General features: G+C 46.2%; 1 protein-coding gene across 2 annotated transcripts; it reads right to left on the bottom strand.

Annotated features, from left to right (window-relative positions):
• Positions 1-6: 6 nt before the first annotated feature.
• On the bottom strand, positions 7-11265 carry LOC140418833 (uncharacterized). 2 transcript variants are annotated; one of them, XM_072502463.1, is made up of 3 exons: positions 10936-11022; positions 8603-8767; positions 7-4657 (listed from the first exon to the last, which is right to left on the bottom strand). In XM_072502463.1, the coding sequence occupies exon 3, from the start codon at positions 4312-4314 to the stop codon at positions 2158-2160; it is 2157 nt and encodes a 718-aa protein (XP_072358564.1). In that variant the 5' UTR covers positions 4315-4657; positions 8603-8767; positions 10936-11022; the 3' UTR covers positions 7-2157. The 2 variants fall into 2 exon arrangements, with proteins under 2 accessions (XP_072358564.1, XP_072358563.1); XM_072502462.1 differs by lacking the exon at positions 8603-8767 and having other exon boundaries at positions 10936-11265.
• Between the last annotated feature and the right edge of the window lie 7629 nt (positions 11266-18894).

Below are 18894 nucleotides of genomic sequence, written 5' to 3'. Positions count from 1 at the left end.
CGATCCCGGTCTCCGGTCACTGTCCATGTGGAGTTTGCACATTCTCTGCGTGGGTCTCACCTCCACAACCCAAAGATGTGCAGGGTAGGTGGATTGGCCACGCAAAATTGCCCATTAATTGGGAAAAAATTGGGCACTTTAAATTTAAAGTAGCACAGTGGTTAGCACTGTTGATTCACAGCGCCAGGGGCCCGGGTTCGATTCCCGGCTTGGGACACTGTCTGTGTGGAGTCTGCACGTTCTCCCCGTGATTGCGTGGGTTTCCTCTGGGTGCTCTGGTTTCCTGAAAGACATGCTGTTAGGCGAATTGGACATTCTGATTCTCCCTCAGTGCACCCGAACAGAAGACGCCGGGGTGTACCCATAAGACATAGGAGCAGAATTAGGCCACTCGGCCCATCAAATCTGCTCCGCCATTCAATCATGGCTGATATTTTTCTCATCCCCATTCTCCTGCCTTTTTCCCATAACCCCTGATCCCCTTATTAATCAAGAACCAATCTATCTCGGTCTTAAAAACTCAGTTAATTGGCCTCCACAGCCTTCTGCAGCAAAGAGTTTCACAGATTCACCACCCTCTGGTTCAGGAAATTCCTCCTCACCTCTGTTTTAAAGGATTGTCCCTTTAGTCTGAGATAGTGTCCTCTGCTTCTAGTTTTTCCTACAAGTGGAAACATCCTCTACACATCCACTCTATCCAGGCCTTGCAGTATCCTATAAGTTTCAAGAAGATCCCCTCTCATCCTTCTAAACTCCAACGAGTACAGACACAGAGTCCTCAACCGTTCCTCATATGACAAGCTCTTAATTCCAGAGATTATTCTTGTGAACCTCCTCTGGACCCTTTCCAAGGACAGCAGTCCTTAGATACGGGGCCCAAAACTGCTCACAACACTCCAAATGGGGTCTGACCAGAGCCATAAACAGCCTCAGAAGGACATCCCTGGTGTTGTATTCTAGCCCTCTCGACATGAATGCTAACATTGCATTTGCCTTCCTAACTGCCGACTGAACCTGCACGTTAACCTTAAGAGAATGGTGGATAAGGACTCCCAAGTCCCTTTGTGCTTCTAATTTCCTAAGCATTTCCCCATTTAGAAAATAGTCTATGCCTCCATTCCTCCTTCCAAAGTGCATAATCTCACACTTTTCCACATTGTATTCCATCTAATGGAACATTTAACCTTTCTTGTTCGCCACGGTTGTATCACTTTTCCTTTTGGAATTTTGTTCCTTAATAGAACCTATATTTGTTGTATAAATGTGAAATAAAAGTCACAAAATACCCAGAGGACTACAGGCTGCTTTCCACTTTGAGAGAGAAAGCAAGAGAGAGAGCGAGAGCGAGCGAGCTGACTGGTGGTGATTTAATCTGAGGGCCACCACACCTCAGGTGAGGGGTAATGCTGATAAGGCCGGGCCTTCATGGCTAACCTCAACCGGTGTGGGAGTCGAACCGTGCGGTTCGCCTCGCTCTGCATCACGAACCAGCCGTCCAGCCAACTGAGCTAACTGACCCCCTGGTAAATATGTAATAATTCCTAAAATATTAGCTGTTTCCTGTCTCCCACCAGTTTCCCAGTCCACCTCAGACAACTTGCCACTCAAACCCGGATAGTTTTCTTGTGTAAGTAACACCAAGATATTTTGTTTTTTAAATTTAGAATACCCAATTCTTTTTTTCCAATTGAGAGGCAACTTACCGTGGCCAATTTATCTACCCTGGATTTTGGGGGCGAGACCCACTCAGACATGGGGAGAATATGCAAACTCCAACAGGCAGTGACCCAGAGCCAGGATCGAACCCGGGTCCTTGGCACCATGATCCAGGTAAATTAAACAAAAAAAAAGGTAACCCATCTCCATGGCACGCTTTGGGAGGTTCCAAACAGAAATAGGAACTAAATATCTTCAAACTTCCAAACACCCTTTCACTCTGTGATCCTTATGCAATGAGAAGCCAGGTATTAGTAACAAAGCTCAAAGAGCATCAGCCCACTGGAGGCAAAGTGGTGAGACCGGGCAGTCCAGCAGAAAGAAACCCTCCGACCATCCCCCTGACCACCTGTCAGAATGAACAAAATGCAGTCCTGGATGCAGAGCAGAAACAATAACAACAGAATCCAACCCCTGTCATCAATTGTGAAATTGTTGGTGTCACAGCAGATGCGATGAAACAGACAATCCCGTCTCACATCGAGAGGTGGACGGCGTCTCCCCAGTGCGAACTCGCTGGTGTCTCCGCAGGTTTGATACTTGACTAAATCCTTTCCCACACCGAGAGCAGATGAATGGTCTCTCCCCTGTGTGAACTCGCTGGTGTCTCCGCAGGCCGGTTACTTGAGTGAATCCTTTCCCACACTGAGAGCAGGTGAATGGCTTCTCCCCAGTGTGAACTCGCTGATGTTTCCGCAGGCTGGATAACTGACTGAATCTCTCCCCACAAAGAGAGCAGATGAACGACGTCTCCCCAGTGTGAACTCGCTGGTGTTTCCGTAGTATAGATGCTTCAGTAAATCCTTTCCCACACTGAGAGCAGGTGAACGGCCTCTCTCCGGTGTGAAATCGCTGGTGTGTCTGCAGCTGGGATCCTTGAGCAAATCCTTTCCCACACTGAGAGCAGGTGAATGGTCTCTCCCCAGTGTGAACTCGCTGGTGTCTCCGCAGGTTGGATCCTTGAGAAAATCCTTTCCCACATCGAGAGCAGGTGAATGGCCTCTCCCCAGTGTGAACTCGCTGGTGTGTCTGCAGCTGGGATCCTTTAGCAAATCCTTTCCCACATTGAGAGCAGGTGAATGGCCTCTCCCCAGTGTGAACTCGCTGTTGTCTCCGCAGGTTGGATCCTTGAGCAAATCCTTTCCCACACTGAGAGGTGGACGGCGTCTCCCCAGTGCGAACTCGCTGGTGTTTCCGCAGGTTTGATACTTGACTAAATCCTTTCCCACACCGAGAGCAGATGAATGGTCTCTCCCCAGTGTGAACTCGCTGGTGTCTCCGCAGGCCGGTTACTTGAGTGAATCCCTTCCCACACTGAGAGCAGGTGAATGGCTTCTCCCCAGTGTGAACTCGCTGATGTTTCCGCAGGCGGGATAACTGACTGAATCTCTCCCCACAAAGAGAGCAGATGAACGACGTCTCCCCAGTGTGAACTCGCTGGTGTTTCCGTAGTATAGATGCTTCAGTAAATCCTTTCCCACACTGAGAGCAGGTGAACGGCCTCTCTCCGGTGTGAAATCGCTGGTGTGTCTGCAGCTGGGATCCTTGAGCAAATCCTTTCCCACACTGAGAGCAGGTGAATGGTCTCTCCCCAGTGTGAACTCGCTGGTGTCTCCGCAGGTTGGATCCTTGAGAAAATCCTTTCCCACATCGAGAGCAGGTGAATGGCCTCTCCCCAGTGTGAACTCGCTGGTGTGTCTGCAGCTGGGATCCTTTAGCAAATCCTTTCCCACATTGAGAGCAGGTGAATGGCCTCTCCCCAGTGTGAACTCGCTGTTGTCTCCGCAGGTTGGATCCTTGAGCAAATCCTTTCCCACACTGAGAGGTGGACGGCGTCTCCCCAGTGCGAACTCGCTGGTGTTTCCGCAGGTTTGATACTTGACTAAATCCTTTCCCACACCGAGAGCAGATGAATGGTCTCTCCCCAGTGTGAACTCGCTGGTGTCTCCGCAGGCCGGTTACTTGAGTGAATCCCTTCCCACACTGAGAGCAGGTGAATGGCTTCTCCCCAGTGTGAACTCGCTGATGTTTCCGCAGGCGGGATAACTGACTGAATCTCTCCCCACAAAGAGAGCAGATGAACGACGTCTCCCCAGTGTGAACTCGCTGGTGTTTCCGTAGTATAGATGCTTCAGTAAATCCTTTCCCACACTGAGAGCAGGTGAACGGCCTCTCTCCGGTGTGAAATCGCTGGTGTGTCTGCAGCTGGGATCCTCGAGCAAATCCTTTCCCACACTGAGAGCAGGTGAACGGCCTCTCTCCGGTGTGAACTCGCTGGTGTGTCTGCAGATGGGATCCTTGAGCAAATACTTTCCCACACTGAGAGCAGGTGAATGGCCTCTCCCCAGTGTGAACTCGCTGGTGTGTCCGCAGGTTGGATCCTTGAGAAAATCCTTTCCCACATTGAGAGCAGGTGAATGGCCTCTCCCCAGTGTGAACTCGCTGGTGTGTCTGTAGTTTGGATACTCGAGTAAATCCTTTCCCACATTGAGAGCAGGTGAATGGCCTCTCCCCAGTGTGACTGCATCGATGAATCTCCAGCTGCGATGGGACTCCGAATCCCTTCCCACAGTCCCCACATTTCCTCCGTTTCTCCATGTTTTGGGTCTCCTCGTGACTCTCCAGGTTGGACAATCAGTTCAGAACAGGGTATGGTCTCTGCCCACTGTGAATGTTGTGATGTTTATTCAGGCTGTGTAACTGGTTAAAGCTCTTTCCACAGTCAGTTGAGTGGAACACTCTCACTCGGGTGTGTGTTGTGTGGATCTTGGTGCTTTTCCAGTCACACTGATGTTTGAAATCTTTAGCTGGCAGTTCGGGCAAACGTTTCTCCTTCTAGATTCAAAGGCCGGTGATATTCAGGTTAAAGGGAATCGAGTGACTGTCAGATCGAGACGTAACATTTGAGATTTCTGTCTGTAATTCCTCCTCGTCTAATATCCTGTAAAAACAATTTACAAAATTCATCACTGTCAGTACAGGACAGAAATTCTGAACACACAATTCTAATTTCTATGTCACATTTTTTCCTCTCTCTTATTCCCTGAAAGCTGTAAATCTCCATCCCACACACTCCCTCCATTCTCACTCTGCTGTATCTAACATTCACCCTCCCTATTCTCTGAAGGTGCTGATTCAGGCTTATTGACAGACCCAAGCTCACAGATTCCTGTCCAGGAGATCACAACAAATATGAGCTGCAGTCGGCCATTCGGCCCATCGAGCCTGAACCATTCAATGGGATCATTGGCTGATCTACCACAGCACCGTTTTCCCACACTATCCCCCATATCCCTCGACATCTTCAATATCGACAGGAGGACACAGAGAACCAAGTGGAGTGGCATAACAACAACAATCTCTCCCTCAATATCAGCAAAACTAAAGAGCTGGTCATTGACTTCAGGAAGCGAAGTATCATACACATCTCTGTCTGCATCAATTGTGTCGAGGTGGCGATGGTTGACAGCTTCAAATTCCTAGGTGTGCACATCACCAACAATCTGTCCTGGACCACCCATGCCGACTCTACGACCAAGAAAGCACAACAGTGGCTATACTTTCTCAGGAAACTAAGGAAATTCAGCATGTTCACATTGACTCTTACCAACTTTTACAGATGCACCACAGAAAGCATCCCATCTGGCTGCATCACAGCCTGGTATGGCAACTGCTTGGTCCAAGATAGTAAGAAACTTCAGAGAATCGTGAACACAGCCCAGTCCATCACACAAACCTGCCTCCCATCCACTGACTCCGTCTACACCTCCCTCTGCCTTGGGAAAGTGGGCAGCATAATCAAAGAGCCCTCCCATCCGGGTTACTCACTCTTCCAACTTCTCCCATCAGAGAAAAGTCTGAGAACACGCACTAACAGGTTCAACAACAGTTTCTTCCCCGGTTTTACCAGACTCCTGAATGATCCTCTTATGGACTGAACTGGTCTCTTCACACATCTTCTCTACTGAGTAGTAATGCACTCTGTATGCTCACTCCTTGCCTGTGCATTTATGTAGGTCATGTGGGTTTATTTCATGTATGGAACGATCTTTATGGACTGTCCGCAGAACAATACTTTTCACTGTACCTCGGCACACGTGACAATAAACAAAACCAATCAATCAATAATCTCTCGCCGTAACCTAACCCCCGTAGTCCAGGTATCGTGGCGTATCGTTTTAGTAAACGTATATTGCACTCCCTCCAAGGCCACAATATCCTCCCGAAGGTGTGGTTGCCAGAATGGCTCACAGTTCTCCAAGTGGGGTCTTACCAGGGTTTTGTATAACTGCAGCATAACCTCTGTGACTTCATACTCCAATCCTCTGGATATAAATGCTAGCATTCCTTTTTGAAGATTTCTGCACTTCGGGGCATTTTAAGGATCTGTGCACCTTCGCCATCCACTGTACTTAACCTCTTTCCATTTAGAAAGTCCTCTGTTCTATTTTTTTTGGGTTCAAAACGGATAACCTCACACTTGATTACATTGAATTCCATCTGTCACAAACTTGCCCATTCACCTGGTCTGTCAATATCTCCTTGCAATTTTATGCCATCGTCTGAGCTGCCTACAATGCCACCTAACATTGTATCAACAGCAACAGTGAAGAGGCCTTTCGCCCATCAAGTCTGCATGAGTCAGATTACAAGAGGGAGATAGAGAACCTAGTGGAGTGGTGCAGCGACAACTATCTATCCCTCAATGCCAGCAAAACTAAAGAGCAGGTCATTGACTTCAGGAAGCAAAGAACTGTACACACCCCTGTCAGCATCAACGGGGCCGAGTTGGAGATGGTTAGCAGTTTCAAATTCCTAGGGGTACACATCTCCAGAAATCTTTCCTGGTCCACCCACGTCGACGCTGCCACCAAGAAAGCACAACAGCGCCTATATTTCCTCAGGAAACTAAGGAAATTCAGCATGTCCACATTAACTCATATCAACTTTTACAGATCCTATCATCACAGTTTGGTATGACAACTTTTCGGCCCAAGACCGTAAGAAACTTCAGAGAGTCGTGAACACAGCCCAGCCCATCACACAAACCTGCCTCCCATCCATTGACCCCATCTACACCTCCCGCTGCCTGGGGAAAGTGGGCAGCATAATCAAAGACCCCTGCCACCCGGCTTACTCACTCTTCCAACTTCTTCCATCGGGCAGGAGATACAAAAGTCTGAGAACACGCATGAACAGACTCAAAAACAGCTTCTTCCCCGCTGTTACCAGACTCCTAAATGACCCTCTTATGGACTGACCTGATTAACACTACACCCCTGTATGCTTCACCCGATGCCGGTGTTTACGTAGTTACATTGTGTACCTTGTGTTGCCCTATTATGTATTTTCTTTTATTTCCTTTTCTTTTCATGTATTTAATGATCTGTTGAGCTGCTCGCAGAAAAATACTTTTCACTGTACCTCGGTACACGTGACAATAAACAAAATCCAAATCCAATCCAACACTGACACACGAAAAACACCTGACCTACCTACCTAACCCCATTTGCCAGCAGTTGATCCATAGCCTTGAATGTTATGACGTGCCAGTCTTCGTCCAGGTACTTTTTAAAGAATGTGAGGCAACCTGCCTCTACCACCCTCCCAGGAAGTGCATTCCAGATTGTCACCACCCTCTGGGTGAAAAGGTTTTTCCTCAAACCCCCCCTAAACCCCCTGCCCCTCACCATGAACTTGTGTCCCCTTGTGACTGACCCTTCAACTGAGGGTAACAGCTGCTGCCTACCCACCCTGTCCATGGCCCTCATAATCTTGTACACCTCGATCAGCAATCACATCCTTCCTGTAATGTGGCGACCAGAACTGCACACAGTACTCCAGCTAATAATAATAATGATAATCTATATTAGTGTCACAAGTAGGCTTACATTAACACTGCAATGAAGTTACTGTGAAAATCTCCTCGTTGCCACAGTCTGGCCCCTGTTCGGGTACACAGAGGGAGAATTCAGAATGTCCAATTCACCTAACAAGCCGTTCTCCATTTAGAAAATAGTCTGCCTCGATTCTTCCTTCCAAAGTGCATAACCTCACACTTTCCATATTCTATTACATCTGCCACTTCTTTGCTCACTCTCCTAACCTGTCCAAGTCCTTCTACAGCCTCTCCGCTTCCTCAACACTACCTGTTCCTCTACACATCTTTCTGTCATCTGCAAGCTTAGCAACAGTGCCCTCTGTACCTTCTTCCAGATCGTTAATGTATTGAATAGTTGTGGTCCAGCACTGACCCCTGTGGAACACCAATATTCACCAGGCTGCCATCCTGAAATAGACCCCTTTATCCCCACTCTCCGCCTGTCAACTAATTCTCTTAACCATTCAAGTACCTTGCCCCTAACACCATGGGCTCTTATCTTTATTTTGCAGCCTGTTGTACAGCACCTTGTCAAAGGCCTTCTGGAAACCCAAATGGATCATATCCACTGGCTCTCCTTTGTCTAACTTCCTTTTTACCTCCTCAAAGAATTCTAACAGATTTGTCAGGCATGACCTCCCCTTGATGAAGCCGTGCTGACTCCGTCCTATTTCACAATGCACTTCCAAGAACTCCGGAATATCATCCTCAACAATGGACTCTAAATCTTATCAACAATCAAAGTCAGACTAACCGGCCAAAAATGTCTCATCTGCTACCTCTTGCCTTTCTTAAACTGGGGTGTGACATTCATCACTTCCCTGTACCCCGGGAGTCCCTTGACTCCAGTGATCCCTGAAGGATCACCACCAATGGCCCCACAACCACCGCAGTTATGTCCTTCGGAACCCTGGGGTGTAGTCCACCCGGACTGGGTGTTTTATCCACCTTCAGACCTTTCAGCTTCCCCAGCACTTTCTCCTTAGTGATGGCCACTACACTAACCTCTGCCCCCGACTTTCTTTCCTCCACTCCCAGTTTTCTCATCCCTCTCCTCTGTTGGACCGCCCTCCTTGCCCCTGGATTTGGAGCATCTTGTGAAGGCACTGCTGGAAGTACTGCTCCAGTGCTTTTGAGGTGCCTGCTCTAGGTTTTCCAAGTTTCTGAAGCCTTTAGAGGGTAGAAAGAATGAGGGATAGCCAAGAGCTCATGGAAAATAATGGCATGCATGGTTTCACCAGCGCTGCCAATACAATTGATGACCTAAGCAGTCAATGGCCCATCCCACTGAGAGCAAAGTGTGGAGGGGAACTCATCAAGGACAGAGAGTCAGTCAGTGCTCACTGGAGGGAACATTCTGAAGATTCCCTCGACCGAGACTCTGTCTTTGGCTTCAACGTCCTCAAATCCATTCCACAGTATCCTCTCCGGCTCAGTCCCTGTGGTACCCCGATCTGGAGCGGAGTGAAAAAGCCATTCAACAGCTGAAAAACAACACGGCCTCTGGAGCAGAATGAATCGCTGCTGAAATTCTGAAGCATGGCGGGGTTACACTCCTGGCACAGCTACACAATCTCATATTCCTCACCTGGGAAGATGAATGCATGCCAGGGATCTCAGAGACACTGTGACTATATTCAAGAGAGACAAGTCTGATTGTGGTAATTACACAGCCGACTCCCTGCTGTCTGCCACAGAGATCACTGCCAGGATCCTCCTCAATGATCTCCTCTTCGTGGCCAAAGAGCTCCTTCCAGAGTCACAGTTAGGTGCCTCATGAAGGGAGAAAACCTAAGACATGATCTACACTACTTGACAAACCCAAGGAAAACACAAGGAACAGCACCAATCGCAGTTCTTGGTCTTTTCTGACCTCACAAACACACTTTACACCGTCAAAGTGATGTTTTATTCAGTATGTTCTTCAAATTTGGCTGTCCTCAGAAATTGGCCACCATCCAGTTCTGGTCGCCTCATTTTAGGAAGGATGTGGAAGCTTTGGAAAAGGTGCAAAGGAGATTTACCAGGATGTTGCCTGGAATGGAGAGTAGGTCTTACGAGGAAAGGTTGAGGGTGCTAGGCCTTTTCTCATTAGAACGGAGAAGGATGAGTGGCGACTTGATAGAGGTTTATAAGATGATCAGGGGAATAGATAGAGTACAGTCAGAGACTTTTTCCCCGGGTGGAAAAAACCATTACAAGGGGACATAAATTTAGGTGAATGGTGGAAGATATAGGGGGGATGTCAGAGGTAGGTTATTTACCCAGAGAGTAGCGGGGGCATGGAATGCACTGCCTGTGGAAGTAGTCGAGTCGGAAACATTAGGGACCTTCAAGTAGCTATTGGATAGGTACATGGATTACGGTAAAATTATATAGTGTAGATTTATTTGTTCTTAAGGGCAACACGGTAGCATTGTGGATAGCATAATTGCTTCACAGCTCCAGGGTCCCAGGTTCGATTCCGGCTTGGGTTACTGTCTGTGTGGAGTCTGCACATCCTCCCCGTGTCTGCGTGGGTTTCCTCCGGGTGCTCCGGTTTCCTCCCACAGTCCAAAGATGTGCAGGTTAGGTGGATTGGCCATGATAAATTGCCCTTAGTGTTGGGTGGAGGTGTTGACTATGGGTAGGGTGCTCTTTCCAAGAGCCGATGCAGACTCAATGGGCCGAATGGCCTCCTTCTGCACTGTAAATTCAATGATAATCTATGACTAATCTAGGACAAAGGTTCAGCACAACATCGTGGGCCGAAGGGCCTGTTCTGTGCCGTATTTTTCTATGTTCTATCCTCCGCCTGCACAATGATGACACACAAGCCATGATTCTCATAAATGGAAACACCCCAGGCACTATCTCAGTGAAGACTGGGATCAGACAAGGCTGTGTCACTGCACCAACCCTCTTCCCCTTCACGGTAACACAGTTGTTAGCACTGTTGCTTCACAGCACCAGGGACCTGGGTTCGATTCCCACTTAGGTCACTGTGCAGAGTCTGCACGTTCTCCCCGTGCCTGCGTGGGTCTCCCACAAGTCCCAAAAGACGTGAGGTGAATTGTAAGTTGAACTGGACATTCTGAATTTTCCCCCAATTTACCAAACAGGCGCCGGAGTGTGGCAACTAGGGGATTTTCACAGTAACTTCATTGCAGTGTTAATATAAGCCTACTTGTGACAATAAAGGTTGTTATTGTTATTATGGTGTTCATTAATTCCAACCTTGTTGTGAGAAATTAAATTCTGAATAAAAATCAAGTGATATCAATTTGTGTTAATCATAGTTAATCACTGCAGTGTTAAAGTAAGCCTACTCATGACACAAATAAAAATTATGATCTCACCTCCGGCAAATTACCAGCGGGTGTGGAGATAATCGACAGGACAGGAAACCGACACCACCTTCAAAACAAAACCAAAATCAGTTCAACCTCAGACATTAAGCTCAGTTTGTAAATGTCTGATCTGTTAAATTCATCCATCTCCCTTAATTCTATAACCATTAATACTCTCATCTCACAAACTTCTATGAATCTCAGTTTTTATAGTTTCTATTGACAGAATCTGAACAGAATTCCAGATTTCACTATATTTTCTGTGAAGTGATTTCTGACTTTGCTCCTGAACAGCCCAGTCTCAGTTAAACAAATAAATATCACTGATTTGGACATTTAAATGGTGATTAAATGTCACAAGTAGGCTTCAAATGAAGTTACTGTGTAAAGCCCCTAGTCGTCACATTCCGGCGCCTGTTTGGGGAGGCTGTTTGGGGAATTGAACCGTGCTGCTGGCCTGCCACAGTCTGCTTTCAAAGCCAGCGATTTAGCCCTGAGCTAAACCAGCCTCTAACTGACTGTTGAAAGAGCTTAAACCAGTTACGCACCCTGAAAAAACATCACTCCATTCACAGTGAGGAGAGACAGTGCACACGTTCTGTGTGTTGACAAGGAATCCGCTGATTGTCCAACCTGGAGAGACACGAGGAGACCCAAAACATGGAGAGACCGTGGAAATGTGGGGACTGTGGGAAAGGATTCGGAGTCCCATCTGTGCTGGAGATTCATCGACGCAATCACACTGGGGAGAGACCGTTCACCTGCTCTCAGTGTGAGAAGGGATTCATTGATTTATCCACCCTGTGGAAACATCAGCGAGTTCACACTGGGGAGAGGCCATTCACCTGCTCTCAGTGTGGGAAGGGATTCATTCAGTTATCCACCCTGCTGAGACACCAGCGAGTTCACACTGGGGAGAGGCCGTTCACCTGCTCTCAGTGTGGGAAAGGATTCAGTGATTCATCCACCTTGCTGAGACATCAGCGAGTTCACACTGGGGAGAGACCGTTCACCTGCTCTCAGTGTGGGAAGGGATTCTGTGATTCACCCACCTTGCTGAGACATCAGCGAGTTCACACTGGGGAGAGGCCATTCACCTGCTCTCAGTGTGGGAAAGGACTCATTAAGTTATCCACCCTGCAGACACACCAGCGAGTTCACACTGGGGAGGGGCCATTCACCTGCTCTTAGTGTGGGAAGGGATTACATTGAAAATAGGAGCAGGAAGAGATCATTTGGCCCTTTGCGCCTGCTCTGCCATTCATTATGATTATGGCTTATCATCCAACTCCATAGCCTAATCCCGCTTTCCCCTCCACATCCTTTGATCCCCTTCACCCTCAGAGCTACATCTAACTGCTTCTTAAAAACATACAATGTATTGGCCTCAACTATTTCCTGTGGTAACAAATTCCACAGGATCACCACTCTCTGGTTGAAGAAATTTCTCCTCATCTCTGTCCTAAATGGTCTACCTCGTATCCTCAGACTGCGACCTCTGGTTCTGTACACTCCCACCATCGGGAAAATCTTTCCTGCATCTACCCTGTCAAGTCCTGTTGGAATATTAGACGTTTCTGTGAGATCCCCCATTCTTCTGAACTCCAGTGAATACAATCCTAACTGATTCACTCTCTCATACGTCAGTCCCACCATCCCAGGAACAGTCTGGTAAACCTTCGCTGCACTCCCTCTAGAGCAAGAACATCCTTCCTCAGATAAGGAGACCAAAACTTCACACAATATTCCAGCTGTGGCCTCACCAAGGCCCTGTATAATGACAGCAAGATATTCCTGCTCCTGTAGTCGAATCCGCTCGCAATGAAGGCCAACATACCATTTGCCTTCTTTGCCGCCTGCTGTATCTGCATGCTTACCTTCAGTGACTTGTGTACAAGGACACCCAGGTCTCGTTGCACAGTCCCCCTCTCCCAATCTATGGTCATTCAGATAATAGTCTGCCTTCTCATGTTGTGACCTGATCGAAATAGTTAATATATAGGGTGGCACAGTGGTTAGCACTGCTGCCTCACGGCACTGTGGATCAGTGTTCAATCCTGCCCCGGGTCACTGTGTGGAGACAAGTTCTCCCTGTGTCTCCATGGGTCTCACCCCCATAACCCAAAGATGTGCAGGGGAGGTGAATTGGCCACACTAAATTGCCCCTTAATTAGAAAAAAGGAATTTGGTACTTTAAATTTTTTTTTAAAAATCATTAATATATCTTTTGAATATCTGGGGTCCGAGCACCGATCCCTGCAGTACCCCACTAGTCACTGCCTGCCAATTTGAAAAAGATCATTAATTCCTACTGTTTGTTTCCTGTCTGCCAACCAGTTTTCTTTCCATCTCAATACTCTACCCCTAATCCCATGTGCTTTAATTTTACACACTAATATCTTATGCGGGACTTTGTCAAAAGCCATCTGAAAGTCCAAATATACGACAACCACTGGCTCCCCCCCATCAACTCTACCAGTTACACCCTCGAAGAATTCCAGTCGATTTGTCCAGCATGATTTCCCCTTCATAAATCCATGCTGACTCTGTCCAATCCTGCCACTGTTTTCTAAGTTTTCTGGGGCTGCACGGTAGCACTGTTGCTTGACAGTGCCAGGGTCCAAGATTTGATTCTCGGTTTGGGTCACCTTCTGTGCGGAGTCTGCAGATTCTCCCCGTGTCTGTGTGGTTTTCCTCCGGGCACTCCGTTTCCTCCCACAAGTCTCAAAAGACGTGCAGTTAGATAATTTGGACATTCTGAATTTTCCCTCTGTACCCGAACAGGCGTCGGAGTGTGACGACTCGGGGCTTTTCACAGGAACTTCATTGCAGTGTTAATGTAAGCCTACTTGTGGCAATAAGGATTATTATTATAAGTGCTTTGCTACAAAATCTTTGACAATGGATTCTGGACTTTTCCCCACTACCGATGTCAGGCTTACTGGTCTATAATTCCCTGTTTTCTCGCTGTACCCCTTTTTAAACAGTGGAATTACATAAGGCACCCTCCAATCTGCAGGAATTGTTCCAGAGTCTATAGAATCCTGGAAGATGACCACCATCTATTTCTAGAGCCACTTCTTTAAGTACTTTGGGATGCAGATTATCAGGCCTTGGGGATTTATCAGCCTTCAATCCCATCAATTTCACCAACACCATTTCACTACTAATATTAATCTCCCTCAGTTCCTCCCTCTTACTAAATCCTTTGTTCCCCAACATTTCTGGTGTCTGATATGTGCCCTCATTTCTGAAGACAGAACCAAAGTATGTATTTATTTGCTCAGCCATTTATTTGTCCCCATTATACATTCCCCAATTTCTGACTAAGGAACCGACATTTGTCTTCACCAATCTTTTTCTTTTCATATAACTTTTACAATCAGCCTAATTTCCTGTTTTATGCCATTACCAACATCACCACTGCAGTTTGGGGTCTATATACGACGCCCACTAATTATTTTGCCCCTTGGTGTTTCTCAGCTCTACCCATACAGATTCCACAGTGTCAGAGCTAATATCTTTCCTCACGATTGCATAAATTTCCTCTTTAACAGGGCAGCATGGTGGCACAGTGGTTAGCATTGCTGCCTACGGTTCTGAGGACCCGGGCTCGAATCCCGGCCCTGGGTTACTGTCCATGTGGCGTTTGCACGTTCTCCCTGTGTCTGCATGGGTTTCACCCCGACAACCCAAAAAGATGTGCAGGGTAGGTGGATTGGCCATGCTAAATTGCCCCTCAATTGGAAAAAGTAATTGGGTACTCTAAATTTAATTTTTTTTTTTAAATTCCTCTTTAACCAGCACTGCCACTCCACTGCCTTTTCCTTTTTGTCTGTCCTTCCTAAATACTGAATATATTCAGTTCCCATCCCTGGTCATCCTGGAGCCATGTCTCCATAATCCCGATTATATCACACCTGTTTCTGTCTATTTGCGCGATTCACTCGGTTATTCCGTCTGCAGTCACACCAGGGAGTTCATACTGGGGAGAGGCCATTCACCTGCTCTGAATGTGTGAAGGGATTTTGTAATTCATCGCACTTCCTGAGACACCAACAAGTTCACAACTGATTACAGGGATTGGATTCTGCTGTTATTGTTTCTATTCTCAAATATATCCAGGACTGCATTTTGTTTAATCTGTTGGTCAATGGGGATGGTCAGAGGATTTCTTTCTGCTGGACTGGCCGGTCTCACGACTTTGTCTCCAGTGGTCTGATTCTCTCTGAGCCTTCTTGTGAATATCTGGTTTCACATTTCACAAGAAGAGTGAGGTTAGAAGATGTTTCATTACCATTTCTGTTTGGAAACCCCCAAAATCATGCCACATTGCCATGAAGATGGGCTGTGGTGGTTACATGGTTCTTTTGTTTAATTTATCTTGGTGCTTCTCACAGAAGAAAACTATCAGGGTATGAGGGGGATGTTGTCTGAGGTGCACTGGGAAACTACATTAAATAGTATGGTGGGAGACAGGCAATCACTAATATTTCAGGAATTATTGCAGATTTACACGGGGGTTGGTTGGCTATGTTGACTGGATGGCTGGTTTGTGCTGAGTGACACCAACAGCACAGGTTCAATTCCCATACCGGCTGAGGGTAGCCATGGTCTGTGTCAGTATTTATGATCCACATGATCCTCCACCCACCCCACTACATCTCCCCCGTCAGCATCGCCTTCTATTCCTTTTTCCCTCATGTATGTATCTAGCTTTATGTTCAGTGCATTCATGCTGTTCACCTCAACCACTCGCTGTGGGAGTGAGTTCCACATTCTCGCCACTCGCTGGGTAAAGAGGTTTCTACTGAAATTCCCATTGGATTATTGAATTCCTTCATAATCTTAAGGATTTCCATCAGGTCACCCATCAATTTTCTCTTTTCGAGAAAAAAGCAGCCACAGACTTTCCTGAGTGTTAAATGCTCTCAGTTCTGTATATTATGAATCTTTGTTGCACCTTATCCAGTGCCTCTATTTCCTTTATCGAAATGGTGATCACCAATGTTGAAAGTGCTCCCAGTGCAGTCTAACCCTAATAGAGTGGACACCTATATATGGGCCCCACACTTTAGGTAATATGTCAAGTTCTTAGAGAGGGTGTAGAGGACATTTACAAGAATGGCACCAGAGATGAGGGACTCCAGTCTGTTGGAGTGACTGGAGCAGCTGAATTTCTCTCCTGAGATCACAGCGTCTGGAGGGTGGGGAATGGGGTCATTCAGCCCTTTGAGACGGTGTTGGCTCCCTGTGGAGGAAGCCAGTCTGTCCATTGCCCCGTTCGTTCCCCAAATCCCTGTGGGTTTATTTCTCTCAGTGCCTGTCCAATTTCCAATTGAAATCCTTCCGTCGTTTCTGCATCTCCCACCATCAAAGGCTGTAGGTTCCAGGTTGTTACCACTCGCTTTACATGTACACAAGGCTGCTAGAGCACAGATGAGTCTATTTGGCCCATTTTTCACGTGCCAGCTCTTTGTACAGCGACCCATTTAATCCCAGAGTTTGACTGTTTTGTTTTCTTTTTCAGAATGTACCAAATTCCCTTTTGGAAGTTACAGCCCAATGAGATTCTGGCACCATTTATGGACAGTGCATTCCAAATCACAACAACCCGCTGTGTTTTACAACAAATAATTGTGCATATGGTGTGTCTGGAGTTTCACAGAGTATTCAAAATGGTGTCAACACTGTGGTTATTACACAAAATTAAGACTCTACCTTTATCAATTATTTTGATGAGGACACAGAGTGTAATATGTCCGGGTGTAGGGACAGTGAGAACAAATGTACATTTCTATCAAACCTCACTCCCACTGGACCTCCTGAAGTGTTTTAAAGCCAATGGAGTACTTTGAAACATATTCACTGTTGTAATGTAGGAAGCTGTAAGTACGCATGTGTAATCACATTTAATTGTGGGCGGCACGGTAGTGCAGTGGTTAGCACTGCTGCCTACAGCACTGAGGACCCGTGTTTGAATCCTGGCTCTGGATCACTGTCCGTGTTTGCATATTCTTCCTGTGTCTGCATGGGTTTCACCCCCACAACCCAAAGATGTGCAGGTTAGGTCGATTGACCACACTAAATTGTCCCTTCGTTTGAAAAAAATAATAATTGGGTCCTCTACATTTAAAAAAAAATAGTTTTGAAATTGTTATTTTCAGAGTCTATTCATTGTCATTAGTAACAAGGTCAAGGAAGCCCTTTTATGCCTCTAACATGGGGCTTCATGCAGCCATTTCACCTCCTGTACCTTTCTATATTAACTATGTATCGATTTCATAGAAAATATACAGACAGACACATACACACCAATATATTCTACAAACACACATACCAGGCACTCATGGATACACCAACACCCAAGCAAACACATATGGGACATGTCCTGTCCTATCGGGCAAACCTAAGGGAGGCAGAGAGAGACTGGTGAAAATTGAAATATAGGAAATAGTGAAGAGAACAACAAACCTCAGGAGGACAGGGAGAAACTGGGGAAAATAGAAATATAAGAATAATGGGGAGGATAGTAACAAATTCCAGGAGAACAGAGGGAGACTGGGGGAATGGAAATATAGGAAATAGTGATGCTGATCATAACAAATTTCAGGATGACACAGAGAGAGACTGGGGAAAATTGAAATATAGGAATAGTGGGGAGGATAGTAACAAATTCCAGGAGAACTGGGGAAATGGAAACATAGGAAACAGTGAGACTGGGGGAAATGGCAGACACATAGCAGATCAAATGTACAAACCATAATGCTGAAATCTTTACCAACCTGGGTACAATGTCTGAATAATCTGGATGGAGAGACACAACACAGGTGGGAAACTGATTTAAACAGTACGGAGAAGAAAATGAGAGAAATTACCAGCAAGAAATGCACGGAGAAAAAAATTGAGATTGGCTGAATACAGGAGCAGTAAAAATAAACTGGGAGACATGAAACATTTGTTATTAATATTGGGGAAATAAATCAGTCTGGGATCAATCAGTTGAAAGACATTTTACTAAAATACGTGTGTGATGTAATAAACATGAAATACACAAACAATTCACGTTTATGGTGCATTCTGACAGGTCAACTAAACCATGAATCAGAGTGAGCCAGAGGACCAGTGGTTTCACAACTGTCAGTGTGTTATGGAATGCTACTTTGCAGTGCCATTGATTCATGTCGAGAAAAGCAGATCATTCCTGTTTTGACTGTGTGGGAATTACAACTGTGTTTTGGGATTAAATTGGAGAGACAAGCAAAAAAATGTCAGCAATCAGCTATTTAAATATTGGGACAGTTAATATTCCTGTGAAGGGTTATGGAATGTTGTCATTCCTGTTAAGGTGCTATAAAGTGCAAGTCGCTGACTATGGGAATGAACGGACGTCCTCTCTGAGCTGGGAACCCATGATACAGTCATGTTACTATAAGGGTCTTCCGGTTGATTCCCTTAATTCGTATTCCTTTAATTTTGTCTTTATTATTTTGGACCATTGAGACATACATTTAACTCGAGCAGAGGAAGTAAGCAACTCAAAGTGTCAAAATTGTATACTGTGTTATCAAGTTTTCTATTTTGGACAGACAAATCCAGACTTTATGGCACCCAAGATTTAAAAGGGGTTTGTTCCAATTGGTTGACTGGTGATCTATGGATTGGTTAGGGACAGTATTCCACCTGGCAACCGCTAGCGATTTGTTCTTATCAGGTGTGGTTTTTCAGAGAAAACCCAGGAGAAGCCAGTGGACCCTCAAGGTGGAAGCAGCTTTCTCACTCTGCTCTTCTGCGTACTGTCTGAAGGCATGAAGCTTCTAGATCCTGAAAGAAGAAACTTTCTCTCTGCTCAAATGCTGGCTGCCTGCTAGTTCTGTTAGTCTACTGTGAAAACCATTGCAAGCTGAATATCAGGGCAACATCCATCTGAAAGCCTAGAGTGAAGGAACTAATTGCAAAACTTCCATC

This window comes from Scyliorhinus torazame, chromosome 5 (genome assembly GCF_047496885.1).
Source record: "Scyliorhinus torazame isolate Kashiwa2021f chromosome 5, sScyTor2.1, whole genome shotgun sequence".
NCBI lineage: Eukaryota > Metazoa > Chordata > Chondrichthyes > Carcharhiniformes > Scyliorhinidae > Scyliorhinus > Scyliorhinus torazame.
Note: the sequence above shows the minus strand (reverse complement) of the source record. Positions and strands in the feature narration are given on the sequence as shown.

What these genes read in the sequence shown, in the direction of transcription:
- LOC140418833 (XM_072502462.1), bottom strand. Translation starts at nt 4,314, where the DNA reads ATGGAGAAACGGAGGAAATGTGGGGACTGTGGGAAGGGATTCGGAGTC.